This window comes from Symphalangus syndactylus, chromosome 10 (assembly GCF_028878055.3).
Source record: "Symphalangus syndactylus isolate Jambi chromosome 10, NHGRI_mSymSyn1-v2.1_pri, whole genome shotgun sequence".
NCBI classification, from domain to species: domain Eukaryota; kingdom Metazoa; phylum Chordata; class Mammalia; order Primates; family Hylobatidae; genus Symphalangus; species Symphalangus syndactylus.
Genome location: NC_072432.2, coordinates 106,024,543 through 106,050,442, shown reverse-complemented (window position 1 = coordinate 106,050,442; position 25,900 = coordinate 106,024,543). Strand labels below are relative to the sequence as shown.

The 25,900-nt window shown below is 38.7% G+C and overlaps 1 protein-coding gene across 1 annotated transcript in view; it reads right to left on the bottom strand.

The window, feature by feature from the left end:
• Positions 1–3,402: 3,402 nt before the first annotated feature.
• ACAD11 (acyl-CoA dehydrogenase family member 11) overlaps positions 3,403–25,900 on the bottom strand; it is a 99,340-nt gene continuing 76,842 nt past the window's right edge. Inside the window, exons 14-20 of the mRNA XM_055295418.2 lie at positions 25,024–25,090; positions 24,325–24,410; positions 22,459–22,530; positions 21,288–21,442; positions 6,392–6,508; positions 5,123–5,232; positions 3,403–4,375 (exon numbers count right to left, since the gene is read on the bottom strand). Coding sequence (XP_055151393.2) covers positions 4,261–4,375; positions 5,123–5,232; positions 6,392–6,508; positions 21,288–21,442; positions 22,459–22,530; positions 24,325–24,410; positions 25,024–25,090 — 722 coding nt within the window. The 3' untranslated portion in view covers positions 3,403–4,260. The remainder of the gene's footprint in view (positions 4,376–5,122; positions 5,233–6,391; positions 6,509–21,287; positions 21,443–22,458; positions 22,531–24,324; positions 24,411–25,023; positions 25,091–25,900) is intronic.

The following is a 25,900-nucleotide window of genomic DNA, read 5'->3' as shown; positions in this document are numbered from 1 at the left end:
GTGAGCCACTGCGCCCAGCCCTTAGTTTTCTTTTTAAGTGTTTTCATGGCAAGTGAGGGAACATGAGCCTATGCTACTACACTTCTCACATGGAGGTTAATCAAACATCCAGCGTTCCCTGCCCTTCTGCAGCTGGCATGCATTCATGCATCCAACAAATATTTATTGAGGACCTATTGTGCATGCTCCAGGCATTGCTCCAGCTTCTAGGGATGCAGCAGTGAGCAAAACAGACAAGAATCCTTCTCTGCTAAAACATACTTTCTAGCAGGGGGAGAGGAAGAGATAATATGCAAAAGAAAAGAGAAAAATACATAGTATGTCACACGATGAAAAGTTCTAAGAAGAAAACCAAAGCAGAGGAAAAGGAGTGTGTGTGTGTGTGTGTGTGTGTGTGTGTGTGTGTGTGTGTTGGGAGGGGATAGAAATTTAGATGGGGTAGTTACCGAAGGAATCCCTGGGAGGTTACATTTGCAGGAAAGGAGCAAGCCTTGAGGACATGCAGTGGGGGGAGAGTTTTCTAGGAAAACAGAAAGGCACGTGCAAAGACCCTGAAGTAGGAATATATCTGGGATGTTGGAGGAACAGCAGAAGGCCAATGTGTTGCGTGGAGACAGTAAGGAAACAGAGCAGTAAAAACTGAAGTCAGAGAGGTAAGGGTGGTGGAGGGAGGGGGTATCTGCACGCACTTGAAAAAATGAAACAAAAGGCTCCTCATCAAGGTGATTAGCCATCAGATGAAGGAAGACTGGGGAAAATACCTTCTGGAGATCCTCTCCATGCAACTGCTCTCCATTTGACCTGTACTTATTTAGGGTGTCCTAAGAGTGACGCGCCTCTCCAGGATAAATTGTTATGCTTTACTTGGTCACATAAATTGTGGGTGAAGGTAAGGCAGAGAGAAGCGCGTGTTTCACAGAGCTTATGGTAACCACACTCACACTGGAATGGGTGTGGGTTTTCTTCACAATAAATTCATAATCACCACAATGAGAAAGAGGTGCTGAAAAGAAAAAGAAAAATATTATGGCAGGATCATAAATCCTAAATGCTCTTTGTCTGTCTTGAATTAAGGGAGGACACTTCCCAGAATCCTGCTTCTTTGGAAAACTGGAAAATTCCAACAATCACCAGAAGTGGTTTTGTTTCTTTTAGGCATCCTGACTTCCCTCTGTACCTAGAGCTGATCACAGCTCTCCAGCTGATTAGACTAGATTAAACATCAGGAGAAAAAAACGAAATGCATATTTCCCTGGATTGTTAAATACTCATTAAACACCTAGTCCATCAACTGACTTGCCCAAACTGCTGTGCGCCCCCACTGCCAGGACACTGATGTCCTTTCTCAGGCTTAGGTTTTCTCTAGCCTCTGTGTTGACTGGCTGGGGCTCAGGCTTTGGCTCTGTTCTGTTGGCAGACCTATATGTGAATGCTTTGCTCACTCACCACTTGCTGTGCTGCAAACCAGGGATCAGGAGAGCATCCACGCACACTCATTCATTCATTCATTCATACTCTTTGTGGGTGGCTACTGGGTGTAAGGTATGGTTCTAGGGGCCAAGGAGACACCAGTACACACACACAAAAGTGAGAGAAGTGAACAGAGGAGGGGAAAAATGGGCCTTGCACTTGAGAAGACAGACCACAAATAAACATGAAATATGTCAGGTGGTAAATGCTGTGGGAAAGCAAAGGCAGATAAGCAGGTGGAGGATAACAACGCATGTGGTGCTAATTTCTTATTTATTTATTTTTGAGATGGAGTCTCGCTCTGTCACTCATGCTGAAGTGCAGTAGGGCAATCTTGGCTCACTGCCACCTCCGCCTCCCGGGTTCAAGTGGTTCTCCTGTCTCAGCCTCCTGACAGTGTAGATCCTTTCGGGCAGAGAAAACAGTCCAAACCACGGCCCAGAGGCCTGGCTGTGCTCGCATGTTGGAACAGCAGCCAGAAGGCTGTGCTGGAGCGAGTGAGCCAGGGGGATGAGATCAGAGAGGTGTCAGAGGACAAGATCAGATGGAACCTCGTCAGCCAAAGCAAGGACTCTGAATTTATTCTAGGTGAGATGGAAGCCACCACAGCATTTGAGAAGGTCATCCTGGCTGCTGTGAGAATAGATTAGAACTCCAGTTAAGAGACTACTGGAGTAATCCAGGCAAAAGAAATGGTGGAGAAAGACATGTGACAGACAAGCAGCAGCCTGTCAACAGGAGGCCTTCCCCCCTCCCCTTTGCTCTGCTTCTTGGGGAGGGATCATCTCGTGTCAGAGAAAGGCAGGAGCCAAGCGGGGTTGCCTGGCTTGACTGAAATAAGACATTTTTCATAGCAGACATTTTCATAAATACATTGCACTTTATATCCTTTATTTAAGAATTTTACGAATTTAAAGCCCTTAGAAAGCCGAAGTAAAAAATGCCTGCCTTCTGAACTTCCCCGACACTGTATTGTAGCTTCACTCAAGATTAAGGAGAAAAGCAGTTTTGGGCAAGCCCTGCCCAACGTATCCATTAAAGTATCTAAACTGCTTTTCACCTACTTTATTTCTCTTGGATAAAATGTGTGCATGCCCATGACACCTAAGTGAACCACAGTTGTATGGAAACAGCTGGGTGCTGAGGACCCACCCTGAAGAAGCTTTTATCAGTAACCACAGGTTGATGAGGAAATTAGTCCTCCATAATCTGCTGAACTTTCTGTTGTGTGTTCTTATAGTTAAAAAGGTCAATTACCAGAGACCCTTAACTAGCTCCTCCCCTGGACAATCATAGCTACCCCCTGTGTATCCTAAATGTTTTGCTGAAGAAAGACCATGACCTTTCTGTGTGGAGCCTCATGGTGTCTTCCCTATCCGGCAGTCTCAAGGCCCCTCCTCGAGGCTCTGTCGCTGACCACTTGGCAATCTTGGAGGGGTCTTCACGGGTAGAGCCCTGCCTGGTGAGCTCTCTCCTCCCGGCTCCCTCCCTGCCATCTGATTATTAGAAAGGGCAGTTTCTCGCTTTAAAACCATGTGGTTTCAAGCACATGGCAAACCTGGCAGACTGTCCCAGATGAACGGCTGCCTACTGACTCCCAGTGACAGCCTAAGGAGACAGAACCCTAGAAATGGCCACAATGCTGAGGAGTTGACCGTTGGTCCATTCTCTCACCAGGACTGGGGCCCTGATCCTGAAACTGATCTTCTCACTTTATCCTTTGGAGACTTTTTTCCTTTTCAAAACAATCCTTGGTGTTCTTTTTAACTTAATTTTATCTGACTAAATTCAGAGAAAGGAGAGAGGTAAGTATAGATCATATGGAGTGACTTGCCTTAGGGATGGCCAGATACATGACAATAGATTAACTAAAACAAATCAGCAACCAATCCAGCCAGCTTTCCTCAGACAGAGAAACAAATCACAAAATTGTAAGGACCAGATATAGCCTTTAATTCCTAATGTTCAAAAACAATCCTGTATTCTAAATCACAACTTTTAAAATTAATCATAAGGTTAAATAGTTCGAGTTATAAGATTTATCCACTTCAAATAAGGATACCTTTTATAAAGCACTTTATTGTGGTTTTACAGATTTCAAGGTGCTTCTACATGGCTTCAGTGATTCTCACAACAAACCCTCAGTGGATCAGGGTCTTCTAAGATTAAAATATTAACACCAATGCGTGTAAAGTAAAGTGAGGTACAGTGAGGTTAAGGCTCAGTGGCAAATGTTAAAGAGGCCCACACAACACATCAGGGATCAGAGCCAGGTCAAATTCTTGCTCCCTGCCTTCACCCTACCCCAAGAAGAAATTTATTTTTTATTTGTTTTTATTTTTAGAAACAGAGTCTCACTTGGTCACCCAGGCTGGAGGCCGTGTCACGATCACAGCTCACTGTAACCTCAAACTCCTAGACTCAAGCAATCCTCCTGCCTCAGCCTCCCAAGTAGCTAGGACTACAAGCATGTGCCATCACACTTGGCTCATTTTTAAATCTTTTGTAGCAATGGGGGTCTCGCTATGTTGCCCAGGCTGGTCCTGAACTCCTGGCCTCGAGGAGGCACTAGATTGACAACAGCTACAGCATTTCTTATTGAACTTAACCCTGTATGACCCTTGAAATAATAAAACCCACTGATCAAAATAGATGCTATAATCTTTACCACAAATGAATAATTAACCCTGTGCTCAAACTGCTACAAAAATATGAGATTCAAATGTTGGATCCAATGAAGTTTATATAAAGGAGAGTTTCTGCCCGTGGGATGTGGCAGTGTCACTCTCCTTATATCTTGGCTGTCAGCCTTTTGGCTTGGTCCTGCACCTCCATTGTTGCAATTGCTGAAAGATGAACTTCGTCAGGTCCATCCGCTAAACGCAAAACTCGGGTTACAGCATACCTGAAAAAGCAAAAGATTCAGGGATCACAGGGAGTTATGGAAGAGGAACATGGTACTTTGACGTCAGTCACTCTGATTGTAAACCAAGACTATATTAATTCTTAAATTCCACCAAGGTCAGTGTAAGAAAAAGAGTACCGGGAAAATAAGCTAAAGGGCTTCTGCTATGCCATCTTAAAGTTTCCAACTTGGGAAAGTTAAATGGCAAAGTACAGTAGAGTTAATCTCATTCTTGGTTTGCTACAGTTTACTACATGTTGCTAGAACTTAGAACAGGCAGTGACTGGTATGATACTATATATTTAGTTCTTTCTTAAGGTTAAAAATTGATGAAGGATGGGACTCTATCTCCAGTGTGATAGAGAAGGTGACACTGTAATTATGTGTGGAGATGGACAGATGGGGAATGGAGAATGTTCCTTTCTGCCTCCCAGTAATCAGGATCTAGATATTAGATAGTCACTAACATGTCCTGCTACAAATTCAGCGAAATCCCATGCTGTATCTACAGCCCAGGAATCCTCAGTGGGTCCCCTCAGTGTAAAAATTAACATAAAGGAATGAAATGATTACTGTAATAATAAGAGCAACTATTTCTTGATGTTGAGCTCTATATTAATGTATATCACTTCATTTAGCCTTCAATTATGCTGAAAATAAACATAAGCAATTAATGTCAAGGCATCTATAGATTTTTTACCTCCATGCCTATCAAACGTAGATGATTCTTAAATGACATCTACTCACATGTTAGCCAGAGGGTAATCCTGGGAAACACCAGCACCTCCGCACACCTGGATGGCCCAGTCAACGATTTTGCTGACAGCCCGTGGGGCAGCCACTTTGATCATTGCAATCTGTATAAGCAAAATATGAAAAGAATGCTTCTTTCTTAGACTATACACAATGTGGCAAAACTGGGAAATGAAACAAGGGAACTTTCCCACATCCAAGTCACCACTAAAACAGGATCTTTAACAAAAGCCAACAAAGAGATCCTGCTGCAATGCCATATTTCAGTCAATACAGACCCTCTGGAAAGAGACACTTCTTCCAAATCACATTTTATCCATTTATTTCTAACTTGCCTTGTTTCCAAAAGGATTTCAGGCAGCTGATAAATCACACTCATCACCTTAGGGATCATAAAAATAGTCCAAGGGTCTTTGCGTCGTTAATCAGTTTTCTTTTAGCAGTTTTATGGGCTTTTAGAATTAAATGATTATGTCTTTATTTCATATAAGCCAGAAACATAAGAAAGCAGAGGATGAGAGGTCTCTTTCCTGAAACATGTACTGTGTAGCAGTATCATGCTTGCATTTTTTGTTTTGTTATTTGAGACAGGCTCTCACTCTGTCACCCAGAATAGAGTGGAGTGGCTATTCCCACGCATGATCATAGCTCACTATGCTGCCTCAGAATCCTGGGCTCAAGCAATCCTCCTGCCTCAGCCTCCCTGGGACTACAGGCACAAGTTACCATGTCAGCTAATTTTTTTTTTGTAAGAGACAGGGTCTCACTATGTTGCCCAGGCTGGTCTCGAATCCCTGGCCTCAAACAATTTTCCCACCTCCACCTCCCAAGTAGCTGGGATTATAGGTGAGAGCCACTGTGCGTCGCTGCTGCACATTCTATGTACATCATCTTGGTTACTCTTCACAAGAACCCTAGGCCTTAGGCAGAAAGGTTAAGTACTTTGCCCGTGATCACAAGGCTAGAAGAAAGTGGCAGAGCGGGTGCAGTTCCAGGGCTGTGTAAAGCCTATGATTTCCCCCATTCCTTGTTGCTGTATCTTAAGAATGCTGAAGATATTCTCCCTCCTGAAAATCATTCCCTAAAGCACTTGCTAGGAGACTAGCAAGTGACAGGCATTTATAATTTATAACCCAAAATCACATGGGGGCTTCCAATATTCTGAGTGCCATCAAGATGCCATGAAAACTGAAATGTCCAACAGGTGGAGAGAACTGGAGAAGGCTCAGCAGTTGGTCGTCTGAGGGGAGAAGGTAGCCTCACCTCTTTCTTAGCGCCAGCACTGCCCAGAGTGTCCATGCTGTGAGCGGCTTTCAGAGTCAACAAGCGGATCTTCTCAATGGCAATGCGGCTTTCAGCAATCCAGTGAGCCACAACCTCCTATAGGGGAGCAAAAAGAAGGAGGAGCTAAGCTGGTATCTGATGTCCACGTGTAACACAGTCTTATAGTTTGGTGAAAACACTCTCTAAGCCAGAGATTGTTCACAAGCTTTACTCTATGTATTTTTAAATGGAAGAGTTAATTCATTTGATATACACCAGCCTAACCACATACTTGTGGAATGCTACAGTTAAAATTGAAATACTTTAGAAAGACATTTTATTTTCCCAGAAAAATCATTTATTTTGGATATCTTAATGTCTAAGGTAAAGATGGCTGAACTGAGAGCAACTGCTTTACTGCCAAACCACTCAAAGGCCCTCCTGAATGCTAATTGCCTGCTGTCATGGAAACTTGGCTAAATGTATGGTAGTGAAGCTGCTTATAGGTAAACTAGAAAATTCTCAGCACAATTTCAGTGTGGGGACAGTTCAGCAGCAATTTGCTGTGTTGTTATTGTTATTTATTAAAAATGACCTTTTCTTTAATAGACAGTTATACATGTATAGATTGGAATAACCACAGTCAAGAACACAGAACAGTTCCATCTCCCACAGAACTCCCTGGTGCTGCCCCTTTTTAGTCACAGCCTCCTCCCACTCCTAACCTCTGGCAACCATTGATAGGTTCTCCATCACTATAGTTTTGCCTTTTCCAGAATGTCATGTAAATAGAATCATATAGCATGTATTGTTTTGAGACTAACATTTTCATTCAGTTTAATGCCTTTGAGCTTCATCCAAATTGTTCTGTGTATTGACTGTTCATTCCTTTTTATTGCTGAGTAGTATTCCATTGTAAGTATGTATCAGTTGGTTTATCCATTTGCCTGTTGAAGGACATTTCAGTTGTTGCCAGTTTTTTAATTTTGCTTATTTATTTATTTATTTATTTTTTGAGACAGACTCTGGGTCTGTCGCCCAGGCTGGAGTACAGTGGTGTGATCTCAGATCACTGCAACCTCCACCTTCTGGGTTCAAGCCATTCTCCTGCCTCAGCCTCTGAGTAGCTGGGACTACAGGCGCCCATCACCATGCCTGGCTAATTTTTGTGTTTTTTAGTAGAAACAGGGTTTCACCATATTGGCCAGGCTGGTCTTGAACTCCTGACCTTGTGATCTGCCTGCCTCGGCCTCCCAAAGTGCTGGGATTATAGGCGTGAGCCATCGCGAGATTATTCATAGAGCTTCTGTGCATTTATATATGGGTTTTTGTGTGGATATGTTTTCATTTTTTAAAGCAGATAGCAGGAGTAGAATTGTTGCGTCAGTGGTAAATGTTTATTAAGAAGCTGACAGTTTTCTAGAGTGGTTGTACATTTTGCATTCCTACTAGCAGTGTATGAGAGTTCCAGTTGCTCCTCAAACCATCAGCACTTAGTATCATATTTTAGTCATTTTAACAGTGTGCAGAGATATCATGGTTTTCATTTGCATATCTGTAATGGCTACTGCTGTTGATCCCCTTCAATGTACTGATTTGCCATCTCTATGCCTCTTTGGTGACATGTCTGTTAAAGTCTTTTGTCCATTTTTTAATTGAGTTGTTTTCTTACTATTTGATTTAGAGAGTCCTTATATATTCAGGACACTAGTCATTTGCCATATGAGCAATTTGTCAATTCTATCTTTTATGAGTCTTGCTTTTGGTACATGTTTAGGAACATTTTACCTAATCTCAGAAAATGATTTTTCCACCATGTTTTCTTCTAAAAGTTTACAGTTTTACCTTTTACATTTAGATCTATAATCCATTTAGAGTTAAATTTTTGTGTGAGGTGTGTGGTTTAGATCAAGGGTCACTCGTTTGCCTATCTATGTCCAATTGCTGCAACACCATTTACTGTAAAGATGTAACTTTTTCCATTGAACTGCGTTTGCACCTATGTAAAAAATTAATTGGCCTATATTTCTATGAATCTATATCTGGACTCTCTCTTCTGCTCCAAAGATCTACATGCCTTTTGCTCACTGATTACTGTAGCTTAGAGTAGGTCTTAAGATTGGGTAGTGTGATTCATTGAGCTTTCTTCTTTTTCAAATTGTTTTGGCTACTTTAGTTTTTTTGTATTTGCATATAAATTTTAGGATCAGTCTGTCTTTATCTACAAAAATGTCCTTTTGGGATTGTGACTGGAACTGCCTTAAGTCTACAGATCAATTTGAGGATGGTTAACATCTTTAATCTGTTAGTCTTCTAATCTACATATTTACTTAGGTCTCCTTTGATTTATTATATCACTTTTTTCTACTTTTTAGTGCATGTGGATATTGTACGTGTTTTGGTAGAGTAGTACTTAAAAAAAAAAAAACTATTGTAAATGGTATTTTAAAACTTTCAGTTCCCTATTGTTCATTGCTTGTATATAAAAATAAAATTGTTACGTACTGACCTTGTATCCTGTGACTTTGCTAAACTCACTTATTAGTTCTGGGAGGGTTGTTTCATTTTGTTTGATATGTTCCTTAGGATTTTCAATACAATCACATTGTCATCTACAAGCAGGCCCAGTTTTACTTCTTTTTTCCCCCAACTACATGCACTTTTTTTCTCTTGTTTTACTGCACTGGCTAGGAATTCTTGTATGATCATAAATTGGAATAGTGAGGGTGAACATTCTTGCCTCATTTCCAGTTTTTGGGGAAAAGCATTTAGTCTTTCATCATTAAGTATGATGTTAGATTTTTTAAAATACTCTCTATAAAGCTGAGTAAATTCCTTTGTATTCCCAGTTTGCAGAAAGTTTCTATCATAAACAGATGCTGAATTCTGTCAAATGCCAAAGCATCAATTGATATGATCATGTGATTTTTTAATGTTCATGCAGTTTTTGCTGTTAATTTGGCAGATTATAATAATTTATTTTTAATTATCGAGTTATAGATATGAATCAGGCTTGCATTTGTGGGATAAACCCTACTTGATTATGCTGTATGATTATTTTTACATACTGCTAGATTTTATTTGGTAATACTTTGTTGGTGGTTTTTGCATCTATATTGGTCTATGGTTTGTTCTTGTCTGGTTTTGGATTAGGATAATTCTGGCCTCATAAAATGAGTTGACAAGTGTTTCCTCCTTATTTCTGGAATACATATGTAAAATTGGTGTTACTTCTTTTCTAACTGTTTAGTAGAATTTACCAGTAATACCATCTGAGCCTGAAGATTTCTTTTTTCAGGAGCTTTTTAACTTTGAATTCAACTTATAACAATAGTTGTAGAACTATTCAGGTTATCTATTTCATCTTCGGTGAGTTTTGATAGTTCGTGGGATTTGAGGAATTGGTCTACTTCATCTAAATTGTTAACTGTATGTGCTTTGTACACATACTAGAGCGTGTGGGTCCCAAGTCCTAGATTTGGAATGGAGGAGACTCTACTTCAGCCTTTGCTCCAGACCCCATTCTCCAGTCCGTGTTTTCCCGGAGAGCTGTGCATTGTGGCTTACAGACAGCCTACACAGACTAAGAAAATCAGTATGTCTGATATCCTCTGCTTCTAACAAGAAGGGAATCGATATATTTTTCTGTATTCCTTCTGTTAAGTACAACTAATAACCCTGGGCATTATCTATAAAACAAACATAAGAAGACTCTGAAAGGTACAGAAAAGGCAGACTATTTAGGGACTTCAGGTCCAAAAGAATAACCTAGTGGTGTGTTTTCTAGGTTTTCTTTTTGCCTCATATATCTCAGCTGCTGAGATTCTTCTTGGCAGCTGAAGAATCTAGGAACCTGGAAATGTCAGTGAGCACAGACCAAAACAAAACAAAAACATAAAGCACCCCAACAAAAGCATAATCTCTCTAACCAAAGGATCAAGAAAGAGGCAGCCTAACAAGCCAAAAATCTTTTAGAGAATAACCACTTTACTCCAGCCAAACACCACAGAAAAAACATTGGCCCCCACCGCTCCTCACACCAGCAAAGGCAGGATGGGGAGCGTAGGCTTCCACCCTGGCAAGCACTGTAATGAGGGGCCCCAACTCCCCTGCCAGGAAGGAAGCAGACAGTGCCAAGTAAAAACCTAAGGCTTTCCTCCCCACTGGCCAGTAATAAGTCCCCCCAACCCATCCTATGAAGTGTTAGTGCAGTCCAAATGGGATGCCTGGACTTTCATCCCACCTGGCAGTATGAGGGCATCATCCTCTTCAGGTACTGATGGAAGCTGGGAGGGGAACCTGGACTTCTCTCTCTGCCTAGCAGTAATGAGGTGATGCCACTCCTTTCTCTGACAGAATGGTGTCAAAGAAAGCCATGAAGGTTTAAAAAGGTCCAGAGTCTCACAATATAAAACTGTTCAGGTTTCAATTTTAAAAATCACCCATAATACCAAAAACCTGGAATGATTCAAAATGAATTTTTTAAAAATCAAGAGACACCGTGATATAGTTGGGATGCTTGTCTCCTCCAAATCGCATATTGAAACATGAAGGTGGAACCTAGTGGGAGGGTCATGGGGGAATATCCCTCTTAAATGGTTTGATGCCTTCTCTTCAGTCATGAGTTCACATGAGATCTGATTGTTTAAAAGAGTCTGGGATGTCCCCCCTTATCTCTCGTTCCCTCTCTTGCCACGTGATGTGCTGGCTCTCCCTTTACCTTCCACCATGATTGTAAGCTTCCTGAGGTCTCCCCAGAAATAGACATTGGCATTAGGCTTGTACAGCCTGCAGAACCATGGGCCAAACAAAACCTCTTTTCTTTATAAATTACCCAGTCTCAGGTATTCCTTTATAGCACTGTAAAATGGACTAACACACCCAGATAACAGAGATGTTAGAATTTCCAACAAAATTTTAAAGCGGCCATGATAAAAATGCTTCAGTGAGCAGTTACAAACACAACTGAAGCAATTAAAAAAATAGAAAGCCTCAGCAAAGAAATAGAAGATGTAAAGAAAAACCAAATGGGTATTTTATAAGTAAAAAATATTACAATTCAAATAAAAAGCTCAGTAAATGGGTTCCACAGCAGAATAGAGGGGACAGAAGAAAAAAATTAGTAAACTGGAAGATAGGACAATAGAAACAGCCCAACCTAAACCAAAGAGAGAAAACAAACTGAAAAAAAAAAAAAAAGAAGAACAGCATCACAGGAACATGTGGAATTATAACAAAAGATCTACCATTCACATCACCAGATTCCAGGAAGAAGAGAAAGAGTAAGGCTGAAAAAGTTTGAAAAAACAATGGTTGAAAACATCCCAAATTTGGCAAGAGACCTAAACCTGAAGATTCAAGAAGCTGGGTGAATCCCAAGAAGGATAAATCCCAGAAATCCATACCAACACACATCATAATTAACTTTCTGAAAAAATAGACACAAAAAAATCCTGAAAGCACCAGAGAAAAATGACACCTTATCTATAGCAGGGAGATATATGTCAGAAGGAAGTAGCACAGTATTTTTCTAGTGCTGAAAGAAAAGAAACTTATATCCAGTGGGGATATCTTTCAGGAATAAAGAAGAAATAAGACATTCTTAGGTGAAGCAAAACAGAATTTGTCACTTTTAGACCCTAAAGGAAATGTTAAAGGAAGTTCTCTAAATGGAAAGAAAAAGATAAAAGAAGAAACCTTGGAAAATCAGGAAAGAAGAAAGAACACAATAAGCAAAAATACGGCTAATAAAATTCATTTGCTTTCTTCTCTAAAATTTTCTAAAGTATATTTGATGGTGGAGGCAAAAATTATAACCCTGATGTTGTTCTAAATGTATTTAGAGAAAATAATTAAGACAATTATATTGTTTATTTATTTAGAGACAGAGTCTCACTCTATCTCCCAGGCTGGAGCGCAGTGGCGTGATCTCAGCTCACTGCAACCACCGCCTCCTGGGTTCAAGCAATTATTGTGCCTCAGCCTCCTGAATAGCTGGGGTTACAGGCACACGCCACCACACCCGGCTAATTTTTGTATTTTTAGTAGAGGCAGGGTTTCGCCATGTTGGCCAGGCTGGTCCCAAACTCCTGACCTCAAATGATCCACCCGCCATGGCCTCCCAAAGTGTGGGATTACAGGCGTGAACTACTGAGCCAGGCCCAAGACAATTATATTACAAATGGGAGAAGTTAAAGGAACTTAAAGGAAGGTAAAATGTCTATACTTGACTCAAACTGGTAAAATGATGACACCAATAGACTTTAATAAGATCTAGAAAGAAAGGTAACTAGATAGATAAACATGTATATATAATACCTAGAACAACCACCAAAAGAGCTATACAAAGAGATACACTCGAGAAACACTATAAATAAATCAAAATAGAGTTCTAAAAATGTTAAATTAACACACAGGAATGCAGGAAAAGGAAAACAGAAAAACAATAACCAGAGAGAACAAACAGAAAACAAAAATAAAATATCCGATTTAAGCCCTAATGTATCAGTTCTCACGCTTGTAATCCCAGCACTTTGGAAGGCTGAGGCGGGCGGATCACAAGGTCAGGAGATCGAGACCATGGTGAAACCCCATCTCTACTAAAAAATACAAAAAATTAGCCGGGCGTGGTGGCGGGCGCCTGTAGTCCCAGCTACTCGGAGAGGCTGAGGCAGGAGAATGGCGTGGGCCCGGGAAGCGGAGCTTGCAGTGAGCCGAGATTGCGCCACTGCACTCCAGCCTGGGCGAAAGAGCAAGACTTCGTCTCAAAAAAAAAAAAAGACAAAGACTGATAAAGTGGATTAAAAATATGACCCAACTATATGTTATTTAGAAGAAATGTATATCAAATATAATGATATAGGGCCAGGCGTGGTGGCATCCACAACAGGGCATCTACAAAAATGCTATAGCTAACATTATACCTAACATTCCCCTAAGACAGAGAACAAGGTAAGAATGTCAGTTCTCACCTCTCTTATTCAACATAGTATTGGAAGTTCTAGCTAGTGCAATAAGACAAAGGAAGGAGACAAAAAGCAGGTATATCAGAAAAGAATAAATAAAACTGTTCCTTATTTACAGATGACATGATTATCTATGTAAAATCCCAAGCAATCTACAAAAAACACCTAGAACTAATAAGTGAGTTCAGCGAGGCCACAGGGTATGAGATAAACATACAACATGGTGAAACCCTGTCTCTACTAAAAATACAAAAAAATTAGCCAGGTGTGGTGGCAGGCACCTGAATCCTAGGTACTTGGAAGCTGAGGCCAGAGAATCGCTTGAACCCAGGAGGCGGAGGTTGCAGTGAGCCAAGATCATGCCATTGCACTCCAGCCTGGGCAACAACAGTGAAACTTCATCTCAAAAAAACAAAACAAAAAACAAAACAAAAAAACTATACTTCTATATACTAGTAATAGACCCTGAAATTAAAAACACAATACTTATTACAATTCCTGAAAACTGAAATACTTACGTAGAGGACTTGTATGCTGAAAACTACACACAGATGAGACGATGTGTGTAGATGATGAAAGAGACCAAGGAAAGGCTAAATAAATGGAGAGATATACCAGGTTCACAGAATAGAAAACTCTACATAGTAAAGATATCAATTTTTCTCAATGTTTGCAGATATAGACAAGATTATTTTTAAATTACATGCAAAGGCAAAGGAACCAGAATAGCTGAAACACTTTTGAAAGAGAAGTCTAAACTGAGAGGAATCAGCCTAGCTTATTTGAAGACTAATTATGTAACCACAGTAATCAAGACTGTGCAGTGTTGGCAGAGAGACTGACGCACAGATAATTAAGACGGAAGAGACAACCCATATATAAACCCACACAAATAATGTCTGACTGATTTTTGAGAAAAGCACAAAAACAATTCAATGGAGGAAAGAGAGCTTTTTCAAAAAATGTTGCTGAAGCAATTGGACATCCACAGGCAAAAAAAAAAAAAAAAAAAGAAGCTTGACCTAAGTTTCATACAAAAATTAACTCAAAATGTAAGCTGTGAAACTTTTAGTGACACATTATAGGAGAAAATCTTCAGAATATAGGATTAGGCAGAGTTATTAGACTTAACACTAAAAGCACGACCCACATAAGCAAAAATTGACAAATTAGAGTTCATTAAAATTAAACACTTTTGTTCTGTGAACGACCCTGTTAAGAGGATGAAAAGACAAGATACAGAGTAGGAGAAAATATTTACAAACTACATATCTGACAGGATAGTATCTAGAATATATAAAGAACTCTCAAAATTCAAAGTAAAAAAAAGTGATCTAGGACATGGACACAGGACATGAACCAAAGAGGACATAAGATGGCAAATAAGCACATGAAAAGATGCTCAACATGATTCACCAACAGGGCAACTGAGATTAAAGCCACAATGAGATATCACTACAAACCCATCAGAATGGCTAAAATTAAAAAGTAGTGACAACACCATATGCTGGGAAGGGATGTGGAGAAACTGAATCACTCATACACAGTTAGTGAGAATCAAAAATAGAAAAGTTTAGCAGTTTCCAAAAAAAACTAAACATGCAACTACCACATGACACAGTAATTGCACTCGTGGGCATTTATCTCTGAGAAACAAAAAATTATATTTACACAAAAGCCTACACAAATGTTTACAGCAATTTTATTTGCAATAACCCAGACCTGGAAACAACCCAGATGTCCCTCAACAGGTAAAAACAGTTAAACAAACTGTAGTATATCCAGACTAAGGAATACGACTGAACAATAAAAATGAACCAACTACTGATAAACACAACCTAGATAAATCCCCAAGAAATTATGTTGAGTGAAAACAGCCAGTGTCAAATGTTTTCATACTGTATGACTCCATTCTTGGAATGACAAAATTGTAAAATGAAGAACAGATTAGTGGTTGCCAGGAGTTAATGAGAAGGTTGGGGTGGAAGCAAACTAAATGTGGCTATAAAAGGGCAACATGAAGGATCCTTGTAGTGAATGGAATGCTCTGTATTCTGACTATATTCATGACAACATCCTGGTCCTGATACTATATTCTAGTTTTGCAAGATGTTACCATTGGGGAAACTGGGCAAAGGATTCAAGAGATCTATATGTTATTTCTTATACCTGTATGTGAAATTGTAATTATCTCAAAATGAAAAGTTTAATTTAAAAATTGGTACTTGCTTCTTGTTTAGCTTAGAAAACATTCTGTGAGTTTTCCCAATTTGTCAGAACTTGTAAGAGAAGCAGGGAGGTAAGTGGAAAAATATGAAAATCAAACCTCACCATAAGTCCCATAGGCAACCAAACATTCAGAATTCCTCAATGAAACCCAGGAGGCATACAAAATGCATCCGGCGGGCTCTAACGAGTTTTTTGGTTTCCAATTCTAAACATGGAATTGAGTTGGTCCAAGTGTTGTGGGTTATTGTTAAGCTAAACACAGAATTGGTTTCCAATTCTAAACACAGAATTGGTGTTTACAGTGGAGAAAAATGTTCATTAAGATGAGTTAAACCAGCAGACAATTACGGTGCTTTGATTTGAGCCACATTAACCTTCCATACCTGTGTTTTCCAGATTATATTTACATTTTATTTTATTTTTTTTCTGATGGTAATCATATCTTTTTTATTTATTTATTTTTAACTTTTCTTTTAAATTCGGGGTACATGTGCAAGTTTGTTATATAGATAAACTCGTGTCATGGGGGTTTATTGTACAGATTATTTCGTCACTCAGGTATTAATCCTAGTACCCATTAGTTATTTTTCCCAACCCTCTCCCTCCTCCCACCTTCCACCCTGTGGTAGGCCACCATGTCTGTTATTTCCCTTTATGTGTCCATGTGTTCTCATCATTTAGCTCCCACTTATAAGTGACAAAATGTGGTATTTAGTTTTCTGTTCCTGTGTTAGTTTGCTAAGGATAATGACCTCCAGCTCTATCCATGTTTCCACAAAAGAAATCAATTATTATTTTTATGGCTGCATAATGTTCCATGGTGTTTATGTACCACATTTTCTTTATCCAGTCTATCACTGATGGGCATTTAGGTTGATTCCATGTCTTCGCTATTATGAATAGTGCTGTACTGAACATATGCACGCATGTGTCTTTAACGTAGAATGACTTATATACCTTTGAGTATATATCCAGTAATGGAATTGCTGGGTCAAATGGTATTTCTGTTTTAAGTTCTTTGAGGAATCCTCACACTGTTTTCCACAATGGCTGAACTCCCACCAACAGTGTATAAGCGTTCCTTTTTCTCCACAACCTCACTAGCATCTGTTATTTTTTAACATTTTAGTAACAGCCATTCTGACTAGTGTTAGAGAGTATCTCACTGTGGTTTTTTTTTATTTGCATTTCTTTAATGACCAGTGATTTTTGGCTTTTTTTCATATGCTTGTTGGCCACATGTCTGTCTTCTTTTGAAAAGTGTCTGTTCATGTCTTTGGCTTACTTTTTAATGGTTTTTTTTTTTTTTGTAAATTTGTTTAAGTTCCTTATAGATGTTGGATGTTAGACTTTTGTCAGATGCAAATAGTTTGCTAAATTTTCTCCAATTCTGTAGGTTGTCTATTTACTCTGTTGATAGTTTCTTTTGCTGTGCAGAAGCTTGTTAGTTTAATTAGACTGCATTTATCAATTTTTGCTTTTTTTTGTAATGGCTTTTGGCATCTTCATCATGAAATCTTTGCCCGTTCCTATGTCCAGAATGGCATTGCGTAGGTTGTCTTTCAGGGTTTTTATAGTTTTGGGTTTTACATTTAAGTCTTTGATCCTCAACAAAATACTGGAAAACAGAATCCAGCAACACATCAAAAGGCTTATCCACCATGATCCAGTAGGCTATATCCTTGGGATGCAAGGTTGGTTCAACATATGCAAATCAATAAATCTGATTCATCACATAGAACTAAAGACAAAAACCACATGATCATCTCAACAGATGCAGAAAAGGCTTTCAATAAAATTCAACACCTCTGCTAAACTTTTCTTTAAAAACTCTCAATAAACTAGGTATTCGAGGAACATACCTCAAAATAATAGGAGCCATCTATGACAAAACCACAGCAAACATCATACTGAATGGGCAAACACTGGAAGCATTCCCTTTGAAAACTGGCACAAGACAAGGATGCTCTCTCTCACCACTCCTATTCAACACAGTATTGGAAGTCCTGGGCAGACCAATCAGGCAAGAGAAATAAATAAAGTGGATCAAAATAGGAAGACAGAAAGTCAAACTATCCCTGTTTGCAGAAGACATTATTCTATACCTAGAAAACCCCAGTCTCAGCCCAAAAGCGTCTTAAGCGATAAACAACTTCGGTGAAGTCTCAGGATACAAAATCAACAAATAAAAATCACTAGCACTCCCCAAGAGCCAAATCGGGAATGCAATCCCATTCACAGTTGCCACAAAAATAATAAAATACCTAGGAATAGAGCTAACCAGGGAGGTAAAAAATCTCTACAAGGAGAACTACAAAACAGTGCTCAAAGAAATCAGAGATGACATAAACAAATGGAAAAACATTCCATGCTCATGGATACAAAGAATCAATATCATTAAAAAGACCATACTGCCTGGGGCAATTTATAGATTTAATGCTATTCCTATCAAGCTACCAATGACACTCTTCACAGAACTAGGAAAAACTATTTTAAAATTTATATGGAACCAAGAAAGAGCCCAAATAGCCAAGGCAATCCTAAACAAAAAGAACAAAGCTAGAGGCATCATGTTACTTGACTTCAAACTATACTACAAGGCTACAGTAACCAAAACAGCATGGTACTGTTACAAAAACAGGTACATAGACCAATGTAACAGAATAGAGAGCCCAGAAATGGGGCCACATACCTACAACCATCTGATCATTGACAAAGGTGACAAAAACAAGCAACGGAGAAAGGACTCCCTTATTCAATAAACGGTGCTGGGATAACTGGCTAGCCATCTGCAGGAGATTGAAACTGGGCCCTTTCCTTACACCTTAGCCACTTTTTTCACATTTAATTATCCTTTTATTGTCATTTCTTTTCTTCTTTTTTATTATTTTAAGTTCTGGGATACAAGTGCAAAATGTGTAGGTTTGTTACATAGGTATGCAGGTGCCATGGTGGTTTGCTACACTTATCAACACGTCATCTAGGTTGTAAGCCCTGCATGCATTAGCTATTTGTCCTAATGCTCTCCCTCTCCTCGCCCCCACCCTCCAACTGGCCCCGGTGTGTGTTGTTCCCCTCCCCATGTCCGTGTGTTCTTATTGTTCATCTCCCCACTTATGAGTGAGAACATGCACACCTTAGCCATTTTTATGTTTGGTCATGTTTGCCCTTCAACAGGGGATATTTGATTAGAGTTTCCCTAAAGCAGTGATGTTCAACACGATAGCTACTAACCATATGTGGCTAATGAGCATTTGAAATATACCTAGTCTGAACTGAGATGTACTATAAGTATAAAATATGCACCCCATATTGAAGAATAAATATTAAAACAAAGTATCTCATTAATAATTTTATATTGATTTCATGTTGAAATAATATTTTTGATATATTGGGTTAAATAAAATATATTACTAAAATTAATTCTATCGTTTTCTTTTTACTTTTTAAAAATGTTGCTATTAGAACATTTAAAATTACATTTAAGGTTCATAGTATATTTCTTTTGGATGGCACTGCCCTAGAGGTTGAAACATGGCTCTGAATTAATTTCAAACAAGTTGCTGGTGGTGAATAAATATTTTCTGATGGCTGTAAAACAGGGTAATTATAACTTTATAACTTCATGAACTTAAAAGACATTTACTTCTCAGCTTTAGAATAAAGGAGGTATTCTCAATTGGGTCTCTATAGACCCTAGACTTGCTGAAAAGCATTAAATGGGTATAAACTAGGTGCTCTAGGGAACTGCCAAATATATTTCCTAAGACAGAACTGGGATGGAGAATTTTTTGCGTTATAGCCTGGAGTAAATTAGAAGACAGCTGGAAGGAGCCTCCAAATTCAAATAAATGAAATGTCCCTTTCACAAATTAAATTAAAGAAGCTGGCCCAGATTTTTGCTTATGACATGCTCACACATCTTTTTGTTTCTGCCAGATCACGTTATTTGTGCCAGATGTGAAAAGTTTCCAGTGAAAACAGGCATATTTGTTAAAAAGCCAGGCTTGCTCTGCATGACACATTAACTTTAAAAGGTGGAAGGGAAATTTTTTCTAGTGCAGTATTAAAACACCACTCAGGAAAGCAGCACTTGTGCAGAGTGCTTTTGTGCATTCGAGATGCTTGTCTGTTGACTTTACTGTGTCCTCCCTTCACCCTGCTCCAGAGTTTGCATGCGAGCTTGACAAAAGAATAAGAAGTAATGGTTGGTGCCCTGAGCACCTCTTCATCCTTCTTCAACAGCATCAGGGGCTATATCCAGGGCCCGAGAGGGTCACACTTTCTCACCTCCTCCCACAGTGCCCAGCCAACAGCTGAACCCTTGCCTTTGCTGTATACTAAAAGGGCTCCTGACAAATTATTCCCAGGTGTAGTGTCATAAAACAGGCTGTAGCTTTTCAGTTAAAAAACTATACAAATAAATCGTATAATGCTGAATAATACTTTACAAAAAGCAAACATAGATTATAATAATTTAAGGTAAAAAATATACTGCAAATTTTATAGGATGGTCAAAAATGTATAAGGGGACGGACGTACTAAAATATACATGTGCAGCAAACACAAATGTAATTCCATCACCACAGATTTGACCTAACACTAACATGTTAGCAATAATAAAGAGTGAACATTTAATAATAGTTTTTCTCGCCTTCTTAAAACTTAGAAGGGAGATGATTTGGATATCCTACTTCTCTGTAGAAGACTTTTCAAAGAAGTCTGAAATAATGCCTTCTATTTCCTCTCAATACATATTTCCTAATTTTTTTTTTCTTTTTCTGGAGACAGAGTCTCGCTCTGTCACCAGGCTGGAGTGCAGTGACACAATCTTGGCTCAATGCAACCTCTGTCTCCCGGGTTCAAGCAATACTCCCGCCTCAGCCTCCCCAGTAGCTGGGACTACAGGCGCACACCGCCATGCCCGGTTAATTTTTTTTTTTTTTATTTTTTATTTTAGTAGAGACAGGGTTTCACCATGTTGCCCAGGCTGGTCTTGAACTCCTGAGCTCAGGCAATCCACCCACCTCGGTCTCCCAAAGTGCTGGGATTACAGGCATGAGCCACTGCGCCTGGCCATATTTCCTAATTTTTATTATATGGGCCACATGTAACTATGTTTACAGTGATTTGTAACAACAGACTCAGTAGGATATAATTTATAGATGAAAATTCAAAAAATCATGAATATCTCACAAAATGTCGGTCCCATTTCTACTTGTGTTTCTCCAGTGACAGAACTCAAGTCCTCCTGAAGAAGCTGATTCCACTTTTAGGTTTATTAGCACATTTCCCCTTTGCCTGAGTTCTGGGGTGTTTTCCTGTATCTTTACACTGATGTGTCCTAATTCCTTCTAGGAAACCAATGGACAAGGCAAATCCTTCTTCCTTATGACAGCTCCTTCATGTCCACAGGGAGCTCTAATGTTCCAGGTTCTCTAAAGAACAAGAATCTGAGAAAGTTGAAGGCACTGTCTATACTCTTGTGTGCAGAGGTGTTGAAGCATTTTAGGAACTACCTAATCTTTCACAAAGATAAATACCTCTCATCAGATTGTATTTAAATACAGACATAAATACGCCTTATTGAAAAGAATCACCCGGTTCATGTAGAGAAAGTCTCTCTCTCACGAGTAATGTTTTGTTCAGTGTTAGTGTAGTGCACCGGGCTACCATAAATTCAAATAAGTAATCGTCCTTACATGTGCATACAACTTCTTCTTGAAAGCTATCCTTTGTGTTGCCCGCTCACACATGATCTGCAAAGCGCGTTCCGCCAAACCTACTGTTCTCATACAGTGGTGGATTCTGCCAGGTCCAAGGCGGCCTTGGGAAATTTCAAATCCCCTACCTTCACCTGGGAAGAAAGGGGGGAAAAAGGGGGAACGTGAAAATGGCCTAGCCCATTCCTTTTTTTATTTATACAAATCCTGGGAAAGTGATGAGCTGCCCTTAATAAAAATGGCTTTCTGGTGAAAAAAAGTCAGTTCTATAATAAGGTTCACTATGAATTCATGGGAATTTTGATTTCTATGTTTTTAAAACCACCACCATTAAACATTTCAAATTTCAGAACTGTCTCTTAAGTATGTACTATGCATAAGCTATTTTATTAATGCTGCAATAGATACAAAGTTGGAATAACACATAGTCCCTATACTAGGAGTTTGGAATCCAGAAGAGCGGGCAAGGGTAAGAGATACAGAGAGAAACAAAGAAAGGCAAAGGAGGAAGAGATTTTCTGCTCATCATTATAACCTTAGGGCCTGGCAGGTATCAGGGGCTTGGTGAATGGATAGGATGAACACAAAAACATTGCTGGAAGAGGTGGTATTCTAGATGTTCTTTGAAAGGGACATAGGATTCTAATAAGCAAGAGGATGGCATACAGTGTTCAAAATTATTTATGCTTCTAACTTATATCTAAGACTTGAATTCATAAAGTACTGAGATTTTCTTAAAACAAATAGAGGCCTACAGATCATGTTCTAGGAGAAAGTGTATTGCTCTGAATTATATAATTTTCATATTATCTTTTCAATTGATGTGATATACAAAACCACATCCAACACTTAAATAAAACCTCACCATTCCATGTAAGAAAATCCACCAAATAGAAAACTTTCCCTTGACAAATGGAGTAAATAAGAAGGGAAAGTATTAGGTTGGTGCAAAAGTAATTGCGGCTTTGCCAAAAACCGCAATTACCTTGATGCAAAATTGCAGTTCAAAAACCGCAATAACTTTTGCACCAACCTAATATCTAAATCGAGGTAGACTTCAGGTCTAAATCTGGGAAGACTTATCTTTTCCAGATTTAGAGCCGAAATATTAATGTACAATACTGAAGAATCATTTCCAAATTCAACTCACCTAGTATTAGATTTGTGGCAGGAACTCGCACTTGATTAAAATGGATCTCAAAATGTCCTCCATGAAAATTATCTATAAAATAGAAAACAAAATTTAGAGCAAAAGGAGTTGACTAAAAAAGAGTCACATATTCTTAATCTGCTGAAATATAATTACTTGAAGAAAATAGGATTTCAAAGATCCATATGACATGAACATTCTGAGGTAAGCCTCAGCCCTGAACCCCAGGATCCAGCAGCCCAGAAAACTCATCAACTGTTCAAGAAGAGAAACCCTTTGATATAGATGTTTTCTAATTCATTCTCTGAAGTACAATTTCAGAGAGCTAGGAAAAAGGAAGACTAGGCTCCATAGCTCCAGCCAGAGTATTTTATTTGTTTTATTATTGCTGCTGCTTTGAAATATTTTACATATGGGGTTCCAAACAATTTGCATGGAAAAAAGTTTCAATGTTTCAAAATTTAAAAATGAGTAACGTAATCCAAGTTTCTTATTTTATCACTGTCGAAATCAACGCCTAAAGATGAGAAGGGCCTGCTTGAGGGGAAAGAGCAGGCTTGGCATTAGTGATGATACAGAAACAGGACCTTCAGGTAGGTTTACTCCCAGTCTAGACTTGTTCCACTGTGTGTTCGTCTCTTGAAAATACTGGCATTTGAACCACTGAGGCCAGGAACACGTTCACATTTTATCTTTGCATCACCCCTTCTCCCTGCCAAGTTCTAGAGATAATCTCATGCTAACTCTACACCCTTTTCCTGTCAGAGGAGACAATAATCAGCCTTCTCCACACTGTTTCTTTTGGCCTTGGACACAGGGAGTTGGAGAGGTGCTAGTAAAGTTTTCATACTGAATATTCAAATGTAGCCTCTGCAATGGAAACTATTTGCAGCTCAACTATATTATAAACGCATTTTTGGTATCTTTGAGGCCGTTTCGCTGCAACCCAACAATTTCCTACATGCAATTTTCTCCAGCAAGCTTGCTCATCCCATCTTGCCACCTATGCTTACCCTGTGGGTACACCCTACAGCTGCATCTTACTGATAAGTGATTCTATAAAACTGCAAGTCTTATATCTGCCACTTGGACATATTCATTAGTCATATTCAATGATAAAAAGAAAGCCAGGGGCCGGGTCTGGTGGCTCATGCCTATAATCCCAGTACTTTGGGAGGCCAAGGAGGGTGGATTACCTGAGGTCAGGAGTTTGAGACTAGCCTGGCCAACATGGTGAAAGCCTGTCTCTACCAAAAATACAAAAATTAGCTGGGCATGATGGCTAAGCAAATACTTGCTGAGACAGTGATCTTAGCAAATATTTATTGGACACAATGAACACGTGCCACAGTAGGTGGCAGGAAACAAATGGATCTTTGCTTCTTAGAAGTCCCACCCAAGGACAGAGGAAGGAAAAGTTTTGCACTCAAATAAGTCAAAAACTCATTGCTTTTTAACAGTTCTTGTAAGTTGATTGATTAAGAGGGCTAAAATTGGAGACAAAAATAATTTTATTGTGGATTATCTGTGCATTAATCCATTTTTATGAATGACAGAGAGAAGACTGGTAGCGTTGCTCTTCCTTAAATACAATCTGCCCTTTCCCAAAAAGGCAGAATTTATATTCTATAAATTCTATAATTTGTATTCTATAATTTATATAATTATAAATTACATAAATGCTATACTATTTCTTTTTATTGGCTCTACTCTGAACTCCATCAGCATTTATATTAAGACAGTTGTCAGAGACAAAGGAATATCTAAGAATCTATCTTATGCATTAAAATGCTATTGCCTTCAATGTTACTGCATATTCTAGCCTTCCTGCTTGCTAATGCATGGTCATATTTATTGAATACCTACCTGTGTAGCCAAAAACTGACAAAGGCCTTATTATTTCTACCCCAGGTGTGCTCATGGGAACAAGAATCATGCTGTGCTGTTTGTGTCTAGTCAAAAGAAAAATCGTGTTAGAAAAAGTTTGCTAAGAAGAAAAATAAAACAGATAACAAACAGAATCACAATTGTCTTTTTGATGTTTTCATGTAGTCATGTAAGCAGTGATGACTGGAATGGGAACTGTGTAAGAGATGTACACCAACACAGTCTGATGCAGGCTGTGATCTAGAACCGAAACAATGATTTGAAAATAAATGAGTTGTTTGATTGAGGCTTCTCACTGCTCAACAATGGTAACTGGGAACTTATATATATAATTAAACATTTCAAGACTATTGCCTTTGATCTAAACATCTAATCACTTCATTACACAGGTCAGAAAAAATTTATGTCTGATAATTTAATCCAAACAGCTTTGATAATTTAGCAACACTTTCTAATACTGAAAATTCCACAGCAAAGAATGTTCAGCAATACTCCCTACAATGTTTTCCAAATACACCTGTTAGAAAATACTTGTGAAATACAAATATATGACATTTACTCTCATATTTTACATTGTGATTTGTGAGTCCAAACAGTGAATTTTAAGTAAATTACATAGATAGGAGGAAAGATTGACTCATTCCTACACAGGTTTCTCAATCAGAATTGTTTAATTACCTGGAGAGAGAAGTATTTTGAGTTCTTCCCAAAACAATTGCAATTTTGCACTTGGGATTCCCAGCTCCTAAAACCAAGGGGAACACAAGCAGATTATAAAAGGAAATTTCTAGTTTGACATTTCACTTTGAAGGTTCTAATCCTTCCCACTTTACCTATGTCAGAAAACAAATAGAACATTCTTGATTCATTAAGATAATAATTCTTTTGTAACACTCTATATCATCCAAGAAAAATGATTAGGCAAGGCCAAGAATGGACCCCATCAATGAAAGTTGCTACACAGAAATAACCAGAAGTCAAAGCAGCATGAAAGAGCTGCCACCTCTCCCATTTACACCATTTCATACATCAGCATGCTAGAAAAGCTGAGAAATTTTATATGTCTAATATAATATTTTATATGTCAACGTATATGAGGCTGTGATCCTACTTTCAATAAGCCTGGTTCTTTTATTAATTTCTTAAGGGTCAAATTTTAAAAATATTTTTTCCTTTAAATGCAAAATTTTATTTTATTACAGTTCAGGGGTCTGTGTCAATTGCCTACAAGGGTCTTTTTGCAAAAAATACTTTTAATGTTTACTAGTAAGTCTAAGCAGCTAGCCCTTTGGGAAAACTACCATTTAGCTAGATTTTCAATTACAAGGCCGCACACAACTGGATCAGATTAAGTTAAACACATCTGTACAAAGTCTCAAACAAATGATCGGATTCTTTTTTCTCATTTATTATAAAAAGAGGTTTGAGGATATTTGAAATCATATAAAGATTTAATGAGAAATGTTAGGAATTATGTCAAATAGTTGAATATTATTATAAAATTCCAGGACCTAAAAGGATAAACTCCATGGAACATATTAAAGGACATTGCAGG